The 22,582-nt window shown below is 41.7% G+C and overlaps 1 protein-coding gene across 1 annotated transcript in view; it reads right to left on the minus strand.

Moving 5' to 3' along the window:
* The window catches only part of TBC1D4 (TBC1 domain family member 4), a 129,312-nt gene that overhangs the window by 36,185 nt on the left and 70,545 nt on the right, over positions 1-22,582 (minus strand). Inside the window, exons 7-11 of the mRNA XM_025197332.1 lie at positions 17,535-17,645; positions 16,877-16,996; positions 8,146-8,220; positions 6,922-7,148; positions 4,791-4,940 (exon numbers count right to left, since the gene is read on the minus strand). Coding sequence (XP_025053117.1) covers positions 4,791-4,940; positions 6,922-7,148; positions 8,146-8,220; positions 16,877-16,996; positions 17,535-17,645 — 683 coding nt within the window. The remainder of the gene's footprint in view (positions 1-4,790; positions 4,941-6,921; positions 7,149-8,145; positions 8,221-16,876; positions 16,997-17,534; positions 17,646-22,582) is intronic.

Below are 22,582 nucleotides of genomic sequence, written 5' to 3' on the forward strand. Positions count from 1 at the left end.
GGAGGGGAGTAGCTATGCTAGAGGGCAGGGCTAGGATTCCGAGTGACCTAGACAAATTGGAAGATTGGGCCAAAAGGAATTTCATGAGGTTCAACAAGGACAAGTCCAAAGTCCTGCACTTCGGATGAAACAATCCCATGCAGTCTGGGGGCTGGGCGCTGACTGGCTGGGCAGCAACTCTGTAGAAAAGGACCTGGGGGTTAGAGCGTGCCCTTGTTGCCAAGGCGGCTAATGGCATATGGGCTGCATTGGTACACGTGTTGCCAATAGATCAAGGGAAGTGATTATTCCTCTCTATTCAGCATCTGGAGTACTGGGCTCAATTCCCCCCCTCCTCCCCCCTTACAGAAAGGATGTGGGCAAATTGGAGAAAGTCCAGTGAAGGGCAACAAAATGGTGAGGGGGCTAGCAGACATGACTTATGAGGAAAAACTGAGGGAACTGGCATTTAGTCTAGAGAGGAGATTTAATAGCAGCCTTCAACTACCTGAAGCGGGGTTTTGAAAGAAAGGATGGAGCTAGACTGTTCTCAGTGGTGGCAGATGACAGAACAAGGAGCAACGGTCTCAAGTTGCATCAAGGGAAACTTCAGTTGGATATTGGGAAGGATTTCTCTCACTAGGAGGGTAGTAAAACACTGGAACAGGTTACCCAGAGAGGTAGTGGGAGCTCCATCCTTGGAGGTTTTCAAAACCCAACTAGGTAAAGCCCAAGCTGGGATGATCTAGCTGGGGATAGTCCTGCTTTGAGCAGGGGGTTGGACTAGATGACCTCCAGAGGTCCTTTCCAACCCTAAATTTCTATGATATTCTATAGTACATTCCCAGCCATTCCAGTTTAAATTCAGATTCCTATGCTGAGCCATTCAAGACTAAGTATGGAATGAAAGGAAAAAGAAAGAAATCAAACCATGAGGAAAAGGAATGAGCTTATATTTTTCCCCACCAGCATGGTAAGGTGCCATATTTACTCAAATCTAACATGCCTCCTCCCAGCATAAGGAAAAAAAGCTTCTCATCTTGTATTTAATAAGCTTTCATTTTGTGTAAATGTATTGTCTATCATTAAACTGCTGCCAAAAGCAATGTGCTCTGTAATAGAAACAAACTATGACATTGATGACATGCAGCCAATATTGAGTATAACTGTAAAACACATGCCCAATATTGGGCAAACATACTGATGAGAACCTACCCCAGAATAAATTAGTACAGCCCATCTGAGTAAGATATATGGCAATGCCCATTGCATTCAACTTTTTCAAATCATGGGGAGCCACTACAATGCATACACTTTCAACTTCCACTTTACTCCCACAGCTGAGCTGTGCCTGTCTGTCTCTCACTTCCCATGAGTCCTCTTTCTTCACCAGTCTTAAATGTCTGGCAAATGCCACCATTTTGGGTCCCAAGCAGTTCATTAAGAATCCCTCTGTCTCCCCCTCTTTGATCCTGTTGCATATTAGTGTAGCTATACTCTCCATGAGGTGGAGACAGACCAGGTTGCTCTGGCTTCATCTACATATACATTTGAGTATCCCAGGACTTATGACAAAAACACCTGGGTCCAGTCATGAGTGGCAAACCTCCACTAATTAGATTCTATACCTGGAAAAATATAATAATGTATATTTTTCCAGATACAGAATCTAATTACTGGGGGATCATTTTATAATCCAGGTAGTCTTCTACTCAGGTAAAATGTGGTACTGTCAATAACTTTTGCAACATAAGGTCAGGGGTAGGGAGTGGGGGGGGGGGGGGGCGGGAACCCACATTGCCTATGAAGAGACCATCATTTACACTATTCCTTAAGTCTCTCCAGAGTACATGATCTGAATGTCTGACTGACTACTACATAGGTATTTTCATCACTTAAAAAAAAAAAAAGTAGCCCCGTAAAACCTTTCACAAATACATCAATCATCAGTATTAAAAGAGCAGGATTACAATGAAGAGAAAGTGAAATGTTTCTATAGAAATCAAAATATTTGTTCTGAAGCAACATCAATACAGAATTTAAGATGTTACTTTAATACAGAAAAAGTTAAAATCTCATTACTAAGAAACGCTGAAGACCCTGCACTGCAATGCACAATGTCCATATACATTTTATTCTTTAATTCAGTGCGTTCTCAGAACACTGGGGCAAGGGCCAAATTTTCATCTGATGAACTAATGTAAATCTGGAACAACTCCAGTGAAGAAAATGGAATTATTAGAATCTTGCTGCATCTCAACAAGAAACAAAAACCAACAAAATCCAACTTCTACACAGAATAATACATCACTGTCAGAAGTCACACAGACTTTTCCGCAACCTCCAGCATAAGGCAGAGTAGAGTAACGGAGCTCTACTGGACCATGTAATGGATGTGCCCGGCACTGCGTCAGATGCAGGTGTATAAGTGGCAGAGGGCACGTCAGCACTGAGAAAGTGGCAGGTGGTGCACTTTGAGCTAAAAACACATTTGATGTGCTTTAGTTCAAAGTGCACCACCATTCACAGCACTGACACGTGCTGTGCCACTTATACACCTGCATCTGATGCAGCACCAGGCACTTTTAAGCAGCATGACTTGCTAATTAAAAGCACCTGGTGCTGCATCAGCAACATGTGTAAAAACGCCCTAAAGTGCCACCCTGCCCTGCCTTACTTTAGGCTAACAAAGTTAGCTACCATCTTGAGCCTAAAAGTAGTATAAATCAGAATTCAAAAATGACCTTGCATTTCTCTCAAAAATTTGTTAAACTTTTTTAGCTTTGAGGAAATGTGGGTTTTAGGGAAGTTCCTCAAAATTAAAAAAAGGTAGGATAGAAAATAAGATGGCAGGCCAAGACCTATCATCTAATAAAAGGCACAACTCCCAAACCAACATGCTACCAAGGTAGTCTACTTTGAAAAGGGGTTGCCAGTAGAGCTCCTAGTAACTCCTCTGTGACAGCAGGTTTCTTTTACAAACCAGCTCCCAAAATGTATTCAAACTCTACTGGCAAAATGACTTTTCTTGATACTATAAATCTGTGTACATGAGGGTTTTTGATATCAGTTGCGCATGATTTTCCTTCATACTTCCATGAGCAGAATTTAAAATGTAGATTAGATCTCAAAGAAAAAAAAAGAGTCCTGAGAAATAAGGGCGAGTGCTTTATCTAATTATTCTGATCAATATATTACAGGGAAATTCTTCCTCACTAGGGCACACCACAATGCATTGATAGAATCAGTGGTACATGTTTCACAATGGGTACATCCACATTTCACCCTACAGCAACGTAGCAACATGCTACTTCGCCACATGGTGCACTACAGCGATGTAGTGATCACGTGGGTCTACATGTGATTGGCAGCTACATCGCCATAGCTGCGCACTTCCCCAGTATAGTGTGCCGCTACGGCAACATAGTGGCAAAATCTAACTGTGCGCTGCATACATGGCACTAACTGCCCATAGTACACTGTGCTTTAGTACTTCCAAAAGAAAATACTAAAGCATAGTGCCGTAGTAATGTTGCTGTACAGTGATGTGTAGACATGCCCAATGTTTCCCAATGGGATCAAGCCCTCTCTGTGCTACCTAGTGTATGAGGATGGAAGCACAAATGGTTACTAGCTCAAACAATCAGCAAACTAATTTAGAGGTGGGATTGCAGTTTCCATAGGAAGCAAATGGGAAAACCATTCTTTTCAGATATCCTGGAAACTTTAGAAGTCTGTTCCACTTAAACCTTGGATGACTTAAGTCTCCAAGTGTAAAAAGTTCTGCTTGTCAACTAAACTTTAGACCTTGACTTGACCAAAACACTACTTCAAAAACAACTGCCAGATTGTACGTTTATGGTAGAAGGGCAGTCAGAAGAACACCGATACAGCTTAAAAGAAGATTCCACCAAGACTGGCTCCCTCCCAAGAGAAATGAGAATCAGTGGCAATTACCACAGGTACAGTGCAATAGACTAGCTCTGAAGAAAGCCACTAAGTAGTTAGTTCAGGGGATAAGGAGTCTGCAGGGTAGAATAAGAGTCAAGTTTTATAAAAAGAAGCTATAAAAATCATGCAGTCAAAGCACATGACAAGCCTTTTAAATCACTATGGCTCTGATTCAGGAAAGTAATTAAAGTGCTCTCCTGACTCAACCCCCATGCTTATATTTAGTTTATTTAGGTCATTATGTGGATTTCTCACTGCGAGTAAGAAAGCTCCCTACAGTGACTATGAACTCTTCACTGCTAGGATAAGGTTATGGAGCATCGGTACTAATTGCTGAAGTAAAGCATCAGGAAAATAAAATAGTCAGTCCCTTCCCACCACATACCAGGTTCCACCGTGGAATGGAATAATACACTGTAGTCTTCTCTCATGGTTCTCTTCTCAGTTTCAAGCTTAAAAAAAGAAATAATGCCAACACATGCTGCCTGCATTCAGCACAGAAATGTTAGTTGGTGAAAAGCTCGTTCACCACTCCCCCCTGTCCCAACCCTCCTTCCACAATGCAACATCATGTACCAGAGTTATAGATCAGTGCAATAGCTGGGCAGCTTTATTACAGCCACACACCATCAAGTTTACTACACAAACTAACAAACGTGTCTTTAAAACTTTTGATGAGCATGTCAACAGGATGCTTTGTTCACCAATTCAAATCAAGTGTTGAGAAAACTTGTTAGAAAAGCATCAGTGCAAGGAGCAGCATCTCTCACACATTATGATGTGTGGGGTCACATTTCACTGAGACCCTTATGTTCCCAAAGTTGAAAAACACTACTGCAGGCAGAAGACACTGCTCTCACCTCTTGGAGAGGTCATTTTCTGACTGCTGGAGCAGCTTTCCTGAACCCTGGTAAAAGCTTTTCAGGAAAGAAGGGGCAGAGAAAGAAGAAGGGAGACTGGAAGATGCAGATTCACTCTCACAGCGAGAGCGCCGAGTTATAGCAGTAAGACTGTACAGGCAATAAGAGAAAAATAGTTACAGTGTAAAAATAGGTTGGATATAACAATTTAAAATACCCAAGTTATAGATACTGGACAAGATGCAGACTCAACTTCTACTTACAACTCTGACCATTTGGGAGTACAGTATCACATGTAAAGGGGGAGGTGCTAATAAAATTAGATTACTAACTTACAACAGCTTTAAAGAAAATACAGGAATGAAGTTTGGCTGCAGGCACCCAAGAATAACTACTTAGCTTTATCTTAGCTGCCATTTTAAGCAGGCTTCAGTGGTTCACATTGGTTATCAGTACTGGTTTGCTAAACAGACTAGAGTGAGGATGAAACAAGGAAAAGCAACCATGTGACAGAGAGGAAGTTGAAGAAGCACTTCAGAGATTTCCGAATTAAAATTCCAACTCTTCCTGAAAATAAATTACTGGAGAAGTCACCAATTAAAAGAAGGAGAGAGAGAGAGAGATGTATGCAACACTAATCTCTAAACATTTGAGTAAATTAAAAAATCTTGCACATTAAGAAATACATACCGAACCAAAAAAGTTAAACACCTCTGTACTCAAGGAAAAAGAAAAGAAAACATATTAGAATAGTCTCAAGTTGTTCTGCTCTGATATTTCTAGTTAAACTGGGGGGCGGGGGGGAAAGGGAAGAGAGGAGAAATCAGTCTAAGATAAAATTGTCATGAAGCTGTTTTGACTGGAAATGTGCTGATCATGCAACTTTAAAAAGTCAGACTTCTTGCAGATTATTACAAAGAAATGAAGTCAGCAAGTACCAAGAACTAAAGGTTTCCTGCTTGCATACAACATAGTGGTCAGTGAAAAAAACAAAAAAACAAAAAACCAAAAACCAAAACTAGAACCAAAACAAAACACACATTGAAGTTCCTCTCTAAAGCAGAAGGAATAATAATATGGCACATGCATTTCAAGGCCAGTTTTTCCTTTGTCCTTGATGTCAAACAGAACAGACTTGTTAACCTTTGCGAGAGAGTTTGTTGTGGAGTTAACATTTATTACATACACTGAATAGAAGCAGAGTGGCAAAAATATATCCAATATGATTTCCAGAAATGTGGTTTCCAAATTAAAGGGGTGTTATAGTTTGGGGGGGGAAAAAAAAAAAAAGTATTACCATATAAAAAAATTGGACTGCCTGAGTGGGCTCCACAGTAAACAAGAATGAAAAGTGCTGTGGATTTTGTATGCGCAAAGCCTGGAGGTAGAAATAGGGCAGGGGTGAGTAGCACAATATTGAGAAACCTTGGAAAGAAGTGAAGTGACCCCCTTCTGATCAAATGAAGGTACCAGCCTTAGCTCCCAAGGGAGTAAGAATTCAAACCCTAATAGCTAGAGGGAAGGTTTCCACTGCAAAGGACGAGAGACTTTTGGGGGAAAAGTAGAAATATTACAAAACTTGCATATCCCTCTCCTTCAGGAAAATATTCCTGAGGAATCCCACAGCATAGAAATATTGAATTCCTACAACTACTTTGTTAGCTATACCTGACAAAGTGAGCAAGTGACACTGGAAGCTTCCTGAGACTTTCAACACTTAGGCTCCCTGTAGTGCTACAACCCAAGTAGCTCAACTGATGGGAATGTTTTTGCTTCTACAAGGCCGCAGTTCAGAACACAGCTAAGAGATTAATTCATTTGTACAAGGAACTAGCAAAGTGATTAGAAGTGGTGCTATTTCCATGTTCACTCCACCTCTGCATAGGCCTCTCCGGTTAGTTAGTTGTTTGTATATTAACTGTTGCACAGCTACAAATTCTTTAGCTCTGGGAAGCTCACCATCATCAAGTTAAAAGGAGAAAAAAAAATGCATCTAAAATACTGTAGAGTTAGCTTACAAGAATATTACCTGCTGGGGCTTAGGTATAGGCTTGTGTTTTTCATTTCATTCTATTCCACTTTATCAAGAGGATACTAAAAATACTTGCGCACACGAGAACGCAAAACTTACCCGTTGGGCTCAGTAGAATTCTGTCTCAGAAGAGGGGACTTAACGCTCTGGGATCTTCCATCCTGGAAAGCAATCCGCCTCTTGGCACTGGATGGTGGGTGGCTGAACGTGTGTGCACGCCTTCTGAACTGGGGAGAATCCGAGTCCTCCTCAGGAAATGGCTGCCAGCCTGAAGACACCGGGGAAGCTGGAGGAGTGGCAGGAGGTGAATCACCAGGAGAACAGTCCTGAAAAAAAAAAATCAGTTGGGAATGAGGCCTTCCCCTCTGCATGCTGTGACAGCTGAACAGACTCTACAGTCCATCAAGAGACTGAAGAGAGATTGAAGCCTCTCCCCTTTCTGGTCATGGCCTATTGTATGCTAATTATCAGCTGTGCCACCAGTGCCAGCAAATTTTTTCCAAGAATGTCTTCGAAATAGCAGCATCCTTTTTAAAAGGAAGAAAAAAGTATAATGGGTATACTCAAAGCACTCAAAACTAACATGGCACTCATCTTTGGAGCACACGCTGAAGAGACATCTTGCTCTTTCAGTAAAATAAGTAAGCTTGGGAAAAATATCATAAGAGAAGCTGCTTTTCAATAGTTTTCTCAACACAACATGAACACATTTCCTGTACTGTCAAAGTGATATCCTGGAAAAGGAGCCTATTATTACAGAGTCAGATTGCAAAGTGTAACAGGAAAAAAAATCAAATCATGAAAGCTGTTGCGTATCCTTGTCTCCAGGGAAAAGGTGTAATCCAATCAAATACTGTGTGAGGTGAGGTAAGTGGGAAGGCACTAAAAACAGGAAATAAAAAAAATTGAACAAAAAACTGGTTTATGCAGAGGGTACCTCTTAAAAGGACAGCCACCAAGTAATTAAGACCCAAATTTCTAACTGAATTAACCAAGGTTTTTTTACCTGTAAAAAAGTAAGGCTTCTCTCAATTTAGGTTCTTTGCTTTTACAATTATTTTATAGGACTTACTTCATCTGAGTGGTTGAGAGAGAAGCAGATTAGAGGTTGTTAGTTGGATTATAAAACAAATAGCAAGCATAAACAATAAGAAGTAAAGATAAAATGTTTCAACTTTAAGGTGCTTTCGAAAACTGAAGTAATCTTTGTGGTAGATAAGCTCCCTTGAAATTTCTCTTCATAAATGCACTGTTCTTCAAAAAAAAAAATCAAAAAGGAGATTGGCAACAACATTCCAGTTTTGCTTAAATTTTGCTACATACCTTGTCAGAAGCAATGCTATTGCTTCGTTCAAAGCTGTCCATACTTCCCAGACGGCCTCGCATTCTGTTAGCTCCCTGCAGAAATACAAGTGCCCAATTTTATCATATTTTATTCCTCATAGTATGATTAAGCCAATTTGTTCAAAGAGAGCACAGGACAAAAACAGTCATCTTAAAATGTAAACCCGGAAGAGGTATAGATGAGCAACACAGCAAAACATCTGCCTGAACCACGTATCTCTAATCAATGCAAAATCCTTTGATTTTAGAGTACTAAATTTGTTCATTCAAGTGTTATATTTATAGACCATGTGATGGCTCACACTCTCATAAATGTACCTCCAAGAAACAAACAAAAAGTATAATTAAGAATGTAAGGATTTTTTTTTTTAATATGCACACAATAAGTTCTGAGAAGGGGAGGAAAAAGGCTTTTAATTCCTCTCATGAGAATACTCTGGAGTGTAAAAACCTTTTATGATCATAGGAAAGTAGGGCTAGAAGGGACCTCATGAAGTCAACTACTTCAGCCCCCTGCTCAAGGCATGATCATCACTGACCAAGCCATCCCAGGAAAGCCTGTCTGACTTGCTTTTGAAAGTTTCCAAGCATGGACATTCCACGTTCTCTAGGTAGCCTATTCCAATACCTGCCCACCCTCATAGTCAGAAAGTTCCTCCTAATCTTCACCTTAAGATTTCCCCTGCTGAAGCTTGAGACCTTTGCTGCTAATCCTATCCCTTACAGCCACAGAGAAAAGCCCATCTGGTCTGTAATCACCTTTCAGGTAATTGAAGACTTATCAAATCCCCACTCAGTCTTCTCTTCTCCAGGCTAAACTCTAGTTCTCAGCCTTTCCTCATCAGTCTGGTCTCCAAGACCCGAATCATTTTTGTTGCCTGCATTGGATTCTCTCCAGACTGTCCACATCCTTCTTAAACTTCAAGGCCCAAAACTGGACACAGTACTCCAGGTGTGGGCACACCGGTACGAAGAATGGAAAAATCACTTGCTTTGATTTGCAAGTAACACCACTCCTGTTAAAACAACCCAGGATGCTGTTGACTTTATTCTGCATGCAACAAGAGCGCACTGTTAGCTCATATTCAGTTTGTGTTCCACTGTAACCCCAAGGTACTTCTCTGCAGTACTGCAGCCCAGCCACTCATTCCTCAGTCTGTGTTTGCACATGTGGTTATTCCATCTCAAATGCAAGACTTTGCACTTGTCGTGGTTGAATCATCTCGCTGGTTGTGGACCATTTTTCCAGTCTATCCAGGTCATTCTGGATCCTAGCTCTGCCCTCTGGAGAGTCTGCAATTCCACCAAATATCTGGTCATCCAAAACTTTGCTAAAGCTAAAATAGGCACATGACCCCATCATCCAAATCATTAACAAAGCTGTTGAACAATGCCAGATCCAGGACAGACCTCTGGGGAACCCCACTTGATGCATTGAGCCATTGAGGACAACTCTGAGTACGATGATCCAATTAATTACATATCCATCTTACAGGACTTTCATTTAGTCTGTATTCCTTAGCTTCTTAGCAAGGATATTGCAGAAGATTGTCAAAAGTCTTCCCAAAGTCAAGGTACGCCACATCCACTGTTGTCCCTTCATCCACGGAGCTTGCCATTTTATCATAGAAGGAAGTCAGATTGGTCAGGCATGGACTTGCTTTTGGTGAATCTAAGCTGACTGTTCCTGATCACCAGGGATCCTGTGGCATTGCATTTTAAATCGTGGAAAAATGTAGGTTTTGTAGTTCCTTTTTATTCGATTTGAAAAAAACCCAGGATCCCTGATGATCACCTTCATTTCCTCTAGGTGCTTCACAATAGAGTCCTTGGGGACCTGCTCCATGATCTTGCTGGGTATAGAGGTCAGTGACTGGTCTGTAGTTCCCCAAATCCCCTCTCACCTTTTAAAAAAAAAAAAGAGATGGGCACTACATTTGCCCTTTTCCATTCATCCAGGACACCACCCAACACCCATGAGTTCCCAAAAAGGATTTCCAAACAGTCCAAAATTACTGTAGTGTGCATCCCATCTGGCCCTGCAGATTTGAAAGCAACTAGCTTTTGTAAGTAATCCCCAACCTGTTTTGCCATTAATCTAGGCTGTTCGTCTCCTCCCCTATATCTGCTGCTAACTGCACTTATCAGCTAGTAGCAGCCCATTTTTGTGAAAAGTGAAGTAAAAAAAGGCATTTCCCTTCTTGTCATTAAGATGTTCCTGTCCTAAGTGATATAGACTGCAGAAGATTCCCAGGGTCCTCTTTGCTAAGACACTTCTTATGATCTGAATGTACATAGGGATGAGGGCAAAGTAAACTACTTCAGCAATCGTTTGGAAGAACCAAATGCCAACAAGTCCATGAAAAGGTTATGTTTGACTTCACATTTGTTCCTAGGGTAAACACCACCACCTTAAAACTCATAAGTTTTTTTATTTCCCCCCTCCTTTCTATCCTACATTACATCGTATGTCAACACAATGCTATACTGCAGAGTTGTCCAGCTCGCAGCCCAGAAGCCACATGGGGCCAGCGATGGGTGAACTTCCTATTTGTGGGCTTTGCACATGGTGGCTGCTGCTCTTCCCACCTCTCCTCCTCCTGCTGCCAGGGTCTCCAGGTTCCTCTCCCCACTCCAGCTTCCTGCCCCTACCTCAGAGGTGGAGCAAAACAGCTTGGGCAGCCATTGTGATATAAAGTTAGGAGCCCAGGGAATCTGCAAAACCCATGTGGCAGGGGGGTTCACCAACTGCTCAGAAGTTGAACATCCCCAATATATTGGAACAGGATTGGTACTTACAGGGAGTGGCCAGTAAACACACTGAATGACTACAAAAGAGAAAACTTGTTAGGCTGCAGTACAGGATTGTGAATATGCCAAGAGCTGTGGCTCTCAACTTTTTAGACTCAAGCCATCCCTTGTTAGGCTCAAGGTACACCTTAGAATGTGCCTGCCAATAATAGAGCAAGTTTCCCGTTGTAAAGAATTCAAACACCACAACAGGTCAAAATAATTTTGATATTATGGCTTCCTGTTTGAAGTATTTGGATTTATCTTGTGAATCGCACATAGGTGCTTGCATACCTAACAGTCCCAATGTTGCATCGCACCCTAAAGAGCACCACAACCACCCAGAATCCTGTAGAGAATCACTGCTGAGAGCCACCAACTGAATTGTGTCAACTAAGTGACGCTGCTGCAGCAGAGACAAATGTTCTGGGATGCTAAAGCAATACACACAGGTAGTTATTCTGCTTTGCAGAGACTTCAATTGAAGTGTTTCATCCAGGTTTTGTCACTGCAGTTTTAGAATGATGTAAACAAGTTCAAGAAAGTCCAGAGGAGAGTGATCAGTGATAAGAATGGATTTAAAACATAAAACTTATGAAGAAAGTTGAAAGAATTCAGTTTGGTTAGTCAGGAAGAGAGAAGGCAAGGGAATTCTGTAAAACTACATCTAAGAAGGGCTATTGATCAATTGCTTTCCATGTGACAAGAGGTAGGTCAAGGAGATAACGGTCTTAATTTGCAGCAAAGGAGATCATGGTATTAGAAACCAGGAAGAAAAGCTAGATACAAGAATATTAAGAACTGGAATGAGAATTTTGTGCATCTCCAGTATTGAAGTTTTTAAAGAACAAAATAGACAAGCATATGGTCTTGGTATATTTAATCTTGCCCTAGGACAGTCTTGGTCTAGATGACCTTTTGAGATCTCTTGCAGTTCCAAATTTCTCCAGAATAAGTGGAAATATGCCTTGAGATGGTATCTATAAACTGCTGCTGTGCACTACTTCCATACTTAAAACCAAGATATGCAAGATCATACTTGTTTTACAAGCTGCTGATAAACAGAGGGCAAAATAGTTCCTCTCACTGTATTCACAGCTCTAGTTGCAGTTGTGCAACATCAGCAAAAGTTACATTTTTTTCAGGTTACTTTTTCTGGCCAGAGTTTTAGTCCTGGAAACCAAAACAAATGTCAGTGCCTTTGATACATGTCATACTAACCAAAACCTGCATTATACAACCCTCTTTCTTTACTGGCTTCCCACATACCAGAGAAATAAACAAAAATATTGCAAATTAATAGACTTAAAAAATTCACTGAATAGCAGTGTTGTTTTTGGTCATCAAAATGTGTCAATTCTTAGGTCAGGAAACCCCCCGCCCCCCAACCTATTCTTAGTCCGGCATAGACTGGGAACAACCTTCACAAACTGTATTTATGATGTTTGAGGTCAAACAGGTTATATTTATTTTTCTGAGACCCACAGCTAGGAAGCCAGTTTGTTTTCAATGCAGTCCTGGCACAAATAAGATCACTTCAGCAAAACAAACAAAAGGGAAAGTGGCATTCTTTGCAGCCTTCTATTTTAATAACATCTTACTAGAGCAGAACACAAAAGGACATGTGCTTCTCATTTATAGTCTAGCTGTAAACCCTATGCAGGTATTAGTAAATAAATTACACTTTCAAGTAGTGAGAGGTAGTTAGCCATGTCGGTCTGAAGTCTAGTCAGCAGGGATCCTGGTTTTCTCCATCTTAAAAAAAAAAAAAAAATTAATTTTTGGTTTTAAAGAGAAGAACCCCAAATCCATATTTTCCATAATTTAAATGAAACACCACTAATATCTAGTTATCTAGGGAAAGGCCAGTAAAGAAAGCGGGTTGTACAACACAGGCTTTAGCTAGGAAAACATGCATCAAGGGCATCTAGATATCATGGCATTTCATTTAAGTCATGGAAAAATGGGGATTTGGGGTTTGTTTTTGTTTTTTTAACCGAAAATTGGGGATTTAAAAAAAGTAAGAGAAAACCAGGATCCTGCTAAAATCAGAAGGCAGGGTAGATATGCATTTTTATAGACTAACTGAATAAGACTGCCCACCACAGGGTTTTGTGAACCCAAGTTCACTTTGTCAGATGCTGTGGAAGTTTAAGTGACATGAATGGCACAGTCCTAATTAAGCAGTTTGTACCATGAGAGATGTGAATACATCACCAACAAGTACAACTTAAGTGTGAGGGTTTAAAAAAAACCCAACATTCTGAATACCTTTAAAAATTGACGTTCTATAAGCACATCCTTAAAAAAACAAAACAAAAAACACATTAAATAAATAACTATGAAATAACTAACAACTTTTTGCCTGCAACAAAAGCTTGGAAGAAGATTTTATTCAAAGATAATAAGTTGTCTTCTAAACTATTCAAGTATTTTCTTTACCAAGTTAAAATGAAGGTAAGTTTTATGATTAAACTTTAATACCATCACGGCACTAGATATTTATGCATGCCTCGTTGGGTAGCAAAAAGAGGGGCAGAGAGCATGGAAATCACTGGGAGGTAAAGAAATAAATACTTAAAGTCTAACCCTTGGATCAGTGATAGGCACTGCAAAAGAGACAAAGAGATGTTGCCCCACAAAGCAAATATATTTTACAACACAGATGGCAAAAAAGAAACATGAGAAGTTGCTCTCTATTTCTTTAAATTCATGTTTAACAAAGCACTTGGCAGTCAGAACTTTGTGTTAGACAGCATACACAAAAAAGTTGTTCCTGCTCCAAATATTAGGACATGTATCATTTCCCTATCAGTCTTGCAGGATGTTTCTTAACTAACTTTTATATTAATGAAGCCATTAATGGGAATAAAAGGAAAAAAACCCAAAAACACTGTTGAACCAATTTCTAGCTTGCAAAATTCTGGTATGCTTGTGTTCTAAATCCACTGTAGTTACATGTGCAAGGCATGTGTCACTCCAAAATCCTGCATTTACTAGGAATATACCACGTGACCAGATACTCTATGATAAAAACAGGCAGGCCTAGAAGGTCTGGGTAATGTAATGCAGGTAATGCAGACAACCATGCAGGTTATTTTGTCCAACCTTGACTGTACAAGATTCCATCTACTATGCACTATAAAAACACTACTGAAGCAGTGACCCTGGTGCTAGAGCAGCCCTCCCTTCCCTTCCAGTGCTGACCTGAGGGTGGGGTGGGGTGGGGTGTAGCCAGGCCCCAGTAGGATTAGAGAGGGGTTCCCCCCCTTGATAACAGAGCATTTACCAGCTGTGTTATCAGCATTTCACCCCATCAGAAAACAAACAAATAGACTCTCATTAGTTCAACCTTTTCTTAAAAGTAGGAACAGAGGGACATTACCAGCTGAGCTTTGATTGGCTCCAAAAAGCCCTAACCCAACACTGCTATCTGCCATAGCATGGACCATAGCCAGCATGTGGTCTGCTAGCTAATGCTGAGGTATCTAAGGCAGAAGGGATGGGGAATTCCTGCTTAGCAGGGAGTGGGGAAGGGGAAGGAGGATGAAACCAGGCAGATGTTGCCGTGCTTGCAAGTCTCTGCCAGAGTTGCAACCAGAGAGCAGATGGGAGGGGCCAGCTCTGCTGTGGAGCACAGAGCCCCACCCAGCCCAGAGAGCATGCTTAGGAGTCTGATTTAACTCAAACCAGCAAGGGGTCTCGGACAGACATTGCATAAACCAGTTTGAGCCAAATCAGTTAAGTCTGATACTACATTCAACCAGGTTTATCTCAAGCTGGTTTATGTGAACGGAACATCTGTTCTGTTACAGGTTTAAACCAGTTTCTGATCACTTAAACCAGTTTGTGTGTAATGTCTGTCCCTAGCCAGAGTGTTTGTTGGGCCTTTCTTCTCCTACACTGACACCCCATCCCCAGAACACCTGCTCTACAACAGCATCCCCTATTGAAAAAAACAAAAACAAAAAAAACCCTCATGAAAGCATAATCTGGCTCTGCTGAAACTTCCTTAGCCTGATGAAGGGTTTTTGAACCCAAAAGCTTGTTTAATAATTTTTTTTCCAACTATTTAAGTTGGTCTAATAAAAGATATTAGATTCACCCAAAGAACCTTGTTTAATCTGGCTCTAAGAGTCCTATTCTCTGTAGACACGGAAAATAAATAAATCCAACAGAGTACAGATATGGCCATCTATCACCATTTGATATTTCCAAGTACTAGAACTGCACAGATCTTTCAAGTATTGTTCTTCAGCCACTTTTCTGTGCACAGGTCATATTCTTCTAGTGTCTCACAAGTGCTATAAAAATCCTCATCTTTAAGTATAGTCAGATTAAAGTGATCTAAATAATGCTAGCTATTGCCCCACTCCATCAAGGCATTTAAAGCCTATTCCTAAAATTTAAGCCAGAGTATTTCCAGATTTTAGTGGGACGACATGTGCTTAAAGAGGTAAGTATATGAAGTGCTTGAGTAGAGACAAAACAAGACATTTTTGCTACTTAAACAATGTTATTAGTTGTAACTAGTACATCCAGGGGAGGATCCAGGAGGTGTTCACTTGTACCCCATCCCCTTCAATTCCCACACCACCCAAAAGTTGAAAACCAACTAACTGTCTGGCAGTGACAGCAGCATTTCTTCTCAGGCAGTGTTGAAGGAGTCAATTGACTTCATGGCTCATTATAAATCTATCTGATCCCTTCTAAAAAACTCTTCATTCTGCAGGTGTCTTTTCTAAATGGCCATGACGTTCCACCAATCTCACTATCCTTAGCTGATTCTAACAGACGGCAGAATGCAAAGCAATTTCACACTTCTGCAGATTGTCAATTCATTTCAGTGAAGTTATGCGTTTGTGCTTCAGTCTTGAACTGAATAATATGGCCCTAGCCATTTCCTATTATTAGGAAAGCTTCTAGTTTATTTTTTACTGGAAAAAATGTTGCTTTATAAATGATGCACCTCACCATGTACACCCCACTTTTCAAAATTCTAGATCCACTCATGAGTATATCATGTTACCAGATCTATTGCGGGATAACTGGGAACACCTTACTGAACTAAGGCCTAAATCCTTTAGTTACAATGTACTTCTACAGGCACAGGCCATCCATTTATGCAGATTACCCGGACTAGCAGTCTATTGAGCATGTAGATGCTGATAGATCACTCCAGCACCTTTTTTTATTGTTCCTTTTCTTTCTGCTGTCTACCTGCTGTCACTTGGCCTTTTATAGTCCGAGTTAAAAAAAAAAACAAACAAACCCCTCCTCCTCAAGAAAAGGAAAAAACCCACCAATAACCACCGCATTTAGAGGTAAATATATACTGTACGTTAGTGGGCTTTTCTGCTTGCTTGTAGTTTTTAATGATGTTACAGCTTGGCTAACATGATGGAATGAGAACCCCTTGTACTTTTAGGGGTAATATGCATAGTGTATCATGTGAATTAACATTATGTTTGTATAGGACCTAGAATTAAATATTAAACAGTTAAAAAAATAAAATAAAGTTACAGACTTGAAATATACTTCACTAGAAAAAAAAAGATCAAAACACTGATGCTTTTACCTCCTCCTCCCATAATCAATCAATTCCTTGAAGAATTGTAATCCACCATTTGGATTGACAATAACATGCATTTTCATCATCCCTCCAGCCACCTCAGTTGCTGCTGCTGGACACTCATTTTTCACAAATTGCTCCTAAAGCACTTTTCCTTCTTCTGTGCATATTTATGAGAAGCACGTAAACAGATTAAATCTGAAGTCATAAGATGTTACACATACAATCTGACTCCCCAATTTTTAGGCGACATTTGAACTAAAAAACAGAAATAATAAGGTTGCACTGTGCTTTGGTTCTCATTGTCAAGGATATCTGGAAGTAATAATGACAAGTGGTTAATCTTACCCTCGAGAAGATATTTTCCAGGGAGCTAGTCAAGGATTTCTTGGCCTTGTTTTTCAGAATGTCAAGTTTAAATCTGCCACCACTAGCAGTGTTTTCTGGAATTGCACTGCCAGAAATGTTCTGTTGAAATAAGCAAAGGCATATTTCAATTTTGACCACACTTTAGGCAACTGAAGGTCTCCAAGAACTAAAACAACATAGCCTGGGCACAAAAAAATATACATGTATTTAAAAGAAAAATCTAACCTATAGGAAACTAGCTATCTATGCCTCCCCTTCCCTCCCCACTTTTTTTTTTGTTTGTTTGTTTTAAGAGAGATTACCTAGATAATTAAGTGAAATTTTGTACATTCTTCTCTTACCGATCAATTTCTTACTCTGCTTAAAAGTTAGTGTTTTGGTCTTACTGTTCCTCCTACTGAAATCTAGAACTAGAGTAACTGCTCATGGCTTTTTTGGATGAACGGGAAGAAGCCACATAAATACAAACTTTAAAATTTAACATCTCTACATGAAGCACAACAGTATAATTAAGATAAGCAGACAAGTCATTCAAAAGCTTCAGTGCCCACTGAGGTATTCCAATACCACCCTGCTTGCAATAGTTAAGGTTTTAGCCGAATAAAGTAAAAAAAAAAAGCAATCATAAAAGTTTTACCGACGGCACTTCCCCAATATGAATATGCGTCTTCTGTTTAGCTTCACACAGCTGCCGCAGATGCAAGATCACAAGCTCATTTTCTTCTTGGTCATTGGCAGGCTTCATTTTCTGTCAAGAGCAGACAGTTTTAGAGAAGGTAACTTGCCACAACTGTTCTTAGAAGTCAAACTACCAATGAGACTATGTACAAACCACATATTCATAGATGTTAGGGCTGGAAGGGATCTCAATAGATCATCGAGTCCGACCCCCTGCATAGGCAGGAAAGAGGGCTGGGGTCAGATGACCCCAGCTAGATGCCCATCTAACCTCCTCTTGAAGACCCCCAGGGTAGGGGAGAGCACCACCTCACTTGAGAGCCCATTGCAGATTTTGGCCACTCGAACTGTGAAGAATTTCCTCCTAATGTCCAGTTTAAATCTGCTCTCTGCTAGCTTATGGCCATTATTTCTTGCGACCCCCAGGGGTGCCTTGGTGAATAGAGCTTCACCAATTCCCTTCTGTGCTCCCATGTTGAATTTATAGGCAGCTACAAGGTCGCCTCTCAACCTTCTCTCGCAGAGGCTGAAGAGGTCCAGGTGCCCTAGTCTCTCCTCATAGGGCTTGGCCTGCAAGCCCTTAACCATACAGGCAGTATTGGTATTTTCACTTTAGATACCTAACAAGCTAATTGAACTAGGGGCTTATGACACTATTTGGTATGTAAGTATTGCTCTGTAAAAACAGACAGGCATTATAAAAGTCCCTTTCTGAAGATTACTTTAGACTGAGATCTGAACTGCCCTACCTCCTTAGAGACCTAAATACTTTGAAGGACAGGCCTACAGGAGCTCAAGTCACTTCTGAAACTGGAACTTTGGACTATTAAAGAAAAAAAAGTGCCCTGTGTGCCAAGCACACTATGAACAACAGTACATTATCAAACTGTTCATCAGCATATCAGATAACCAGGAGAACAGCGAGTCACTGCACTGAGCCAGACTTGTGCCATAAAGAAAACATATGGCTTCACGGTAACAGTATTAAGTAACTTATGTCTACGTACTCTTGTAGAAATACAAGTAAAACATTATAAATTTAAATCTCATTTCCTTCTGGACTAAATTAATGGAATTCACAAAAAAATAGCTTATTCGTATCATGGAAAGGGAATGCAGAGGTAGTAGTTACAGCATAAGTGTTGTTGCTCTCCCAAGAGGCAACCCCCTGCTTCTTCCTCTTTTGAAGTAGTTAAGTTACCTCTGTCCCTTGCTCGAGGCTGCATTTTAAAATGTACTTTGTTAAACTTAAGGGAATTTAGAATGGGTTCTTATTTTTCCCAAGCTCTCACAAATAAGAGATTTCCTAGTCAAAGGGGAGCAAGAATTCTTTAATGGAAGGAAAAAGACCGCATTGCAGAAACAATGTGCCGTTAACTGGAGTGCAAGTACAGTCCACTGTACTTGTTTATATTACGAATTTCCTGAAGCAAAAAAAACACATATGTAAGTGTATCTAAGTGAAATTATGAAACCTCATTATTTTGCTTCTGTTAGAAAAGCCTACGGAGCTAGACTGCATCTCTTGCCCGTATGTCTTCATTATTTGGTGTGTGTGAAACACTCAGTCTGACAACCTCCTGGCAAGTCAGGTCCCTGGTAGACAAAAATAGTGTTATTGGAATCCATGGGATATTTAGTCCCATCTCCAAAAACTGTGCGCCCTGCCATGCCACACATGTATGGGAGGATGCACAACATTGGGGATAGGCCATAAAAATTCCTCATGGACACCAGGGGGCTTCCAAGGCCCAATCTTGGTGCTCAGCTGAGAGTTAGAACTGGGTGTGAAAAAGCCAGATCTAAAAGCCACATATGAAGCACCGGGCTGGAAAGACTTTACTAATTTTGGATTCCCATGGCCCAGGCTTTGAAACACAATGTGTTCAGCTCATCTGGGCTGTCAGGACACCAGCCAGGGAGGCTTTCCCTGATCTTGGCCTCTGAAGGCCACAGGCTTTTAACACATCAAGTAAGTAGCTCAGGTGCACATGCAGTTTTTAGACCTAGGATGGCCCTATGTCCTGGCTGGAGACTCTGGGCTGTTCCAAGACCTACCATGGAAATCAGACAGAGGACAGCTAGATCCTAAATCTGTGGCTACCCTGTGTGATCCCAAGACTCAGCTGAGAGTTAGGCTCAGGTATGGGGTAGCCTATGTCTGGAACATGCCACAAGGTCAATTTAAGGCACGATACAATACTATCCCAGAAATCTGGATCTCTTTGTGGCTGGTTGGCAATTTTATCATGTTATAAAACTCAAGAGAACATGTGGCATGTGGACTGCCTTCTCCCTTAAGCCCCACCATGATCTCCAAGGTTAGTTGAAAGCAACCTCATGTAAGCACCAATAGTACGTCAAGTCCACTCAGCAAAAACATGTGGGAGGGCTCTCTCAGCAGCTGCTCCTCAGCTTTACAAAGTCCCTTCTTGAGGCCTGCCAGAGGCCAACCATGGACATTGTTTGAAAGTGATGCAAGACCTTCCTATTTCAGCAGACACTTAGCAAGCAAAGCCTGGTTCAGACTGTTTAGTGGGTCTCTTATTTTGATATTTTTCTTGCCCTTAAGTTGTTCTGTTCTCTTACTGGAAGCTGCTCTGAGCCTTTGTTGGGAAACTCAGCATATAAAATCATATAATTGTTACAATTTATGGCAGGGGTGTTGGTTGTAACCATGTCAGTCTAAGAACATAGGCACATTTGGGTAAATGTGATACCTTTTATTAGACCAATTAAATAGTTGGAAAAAAAATGTTCTTTGCAAGCTTTTGAGCACAAACACCCTTCTTCAGGCATAGGGAGATTCTGATGTTGTTCTGTGTTCTCCTGGATGGAATGGAAGCCAAGATGCAAAACACAGGTCTGTGAAAATGCAAGTGTGTGGCAATGAGGATCAGAGAGATGGGAAACAATAGGTACGAGACAGGTAGGTGGGGGGGGGGGGGGGGGGGGGGGGTGGAAGTAGGTGTTGACCTGCTGAAAGAATGCAATTGGTAAAGTGAAGGGAGGTTTCCTGGGGTTAGTCTCATGGTAGGCAGGTTATAATGTACCATAGATCTAATGTCTATATTTTATCCAGGATTTTTTGTATCCAGTAGATTTATGAAGTGAAGTTTGTAGGCTCGTCTACAAAAGTTGTTTTGTAAATTCCCTTTGAGGAACGGAACTGATAGATAGGACAGAGTGTGGTTGTCTTGTGAGAAATGTGTCCCCAAAAAGGTAATTGGGTATTTCTGTCTTGATAGATTTCTGGTGTGCGTTCATTCTGGTGCTCAGTTGTTGTTTAATTAACAAGTCAATAGAGCTGCATGGATTAAAAACAAACAAAAAAACCCAAACAAACAAAAAAACCCAACAAACCAGTCTGATATCAAAACAGCACTGATATAAAGAAAATTGACTGTATTGGAAATTGGCCTGATGGGGCCCATAAGTAGCCTGTCCATGCACGCAGCCACAGAGCAGTGCCTAGGCAGTGAGGAGCACAACCAGGCAGCTTGGAGAGCTGCATGCAGCTGGTAAGTGTGGTTTGATGGAATGGGAGGGGAGGAAGGAAGGAAGGGGTGTGGGGGGTTGATCCAGGCCCCTGCAGTAAGGGAGGGAGTGGGACTGGGGCAGGTGCTGCCCAGTCAGGGCGAAGCAGGAGTGGGACAGAGCCATGACGCCCTTCCTGACACGTGGGGCTGTGGGCCAGGGCTGTGCTCAAGGCAGGCAGCGGCACTGAGAGGGGAGCTATGGGGGGCAGCTACTGCAAATTTTGGGGTGGCTGCAGCCTTCCCCATAGCCCCCTACCAACACTGCTACTCACCTGAAGTGCAGCGTGGCCCAGCTCCTGCCGGGAAGAGCAGAGCAGCCCCAGCCCTAATCCACAGCTGCAGCCAGATCCACCTCGCATGCAGATCCAGGGGGCACATGACAGTCCTGTGCTCTCCTGGGATGCATGCAGTGGCAGGATCCACCCCCCTCCCAGCACTCCCTGGACAAGCTGCAGCTCAGACAGGTGCTGCGCCCTGCCCTAGCTGGGCAGCCCCTGCCCCGGCCCCAGCCCCACTCCTCCATCACTACGGGGGCTTTCATCTGCTCCCCAAGCCCCTTCCCTCCCTCCTCCCCTTCCACCACAACAAGCTTACTAGGTGCACACAGCTCCTCAAGCTGCAGGGCTGCATACTGGAAAACAGATCAGCATCTGCTGATATGCCACCTTAAAAATCTGTTATTGCATCAGCCCCCAAAATCTATTGATGCACACCTATGTTAATCATGTCATAAAATGTAATATCTGCCAGGCGTTTATCAACCGATGCCCACAGAGCTGCGGGGAAGGCTTCAGCAGTATTTTGAGATGGCAGGGAAAAAGTGGCTGTAGCTATGCTTTTAATGTGGTCTAGATTGGAAACAGCTCATTTGAATCTACACTCCATTAGGTACCCTCCCTGACATAAAAAAAATGCTTCCCTAACATACAGTTTCACAATATTTCCCTCCTATTTTACAGATGAAGAACTGAAGCACAGTAAAGGAAATACAGTAAAAACCCTGTCATCCGGCCTTCTAGTAGCCAGAATACTCTATTAATTGGAATTTCCATCTGGCCAGCTGGAGGCAGGGGAAAGCTTGCATCCAGCTGCCACCACCTCCACCCACCACCACACACTGCCACTGTTCCGCATCTGGCTGAAACATCCACCCCGTGATGCCACCGCTCTGCATCCAGCTGCTGCTACCTCCTCCCCACCCCCATGTCTGGTTGTAACTGCCGGCCTCGGGTAACCAGAATTTTTAGATGCCCGACACTCCCCATTCCCTGGATAACAGGGCTTTTACTGTAGCTTTACTTATTAGAGACGATTCTAGGACAGAGTTGAGAATTTAACTGTTCCCATATTAAGCGTCTTCAACTATAATTACAATCTGCTCTGACGCGCTGTATTAAATAGAGTCTGCTGGGGAGTGCCAATTAGTGCACTAGCACAGCCTCTGTGTCTTATGTCTTCAGCATTCCTG

The sequence above is a fragment of the Alligator sinensis genome, unplaced genomic scaffold (genome assembly GCF_000455745.1).
Source record: "Alligator sinensis unplaced genomic scaffold, ASM45574v1 scaffold241_1, whole genome shotgun sequence".
NCBI lineage: Eukaryota > Metazoa > Chordata > Crocodylia > Alligatoridae > Alligator > Alligator sinensis.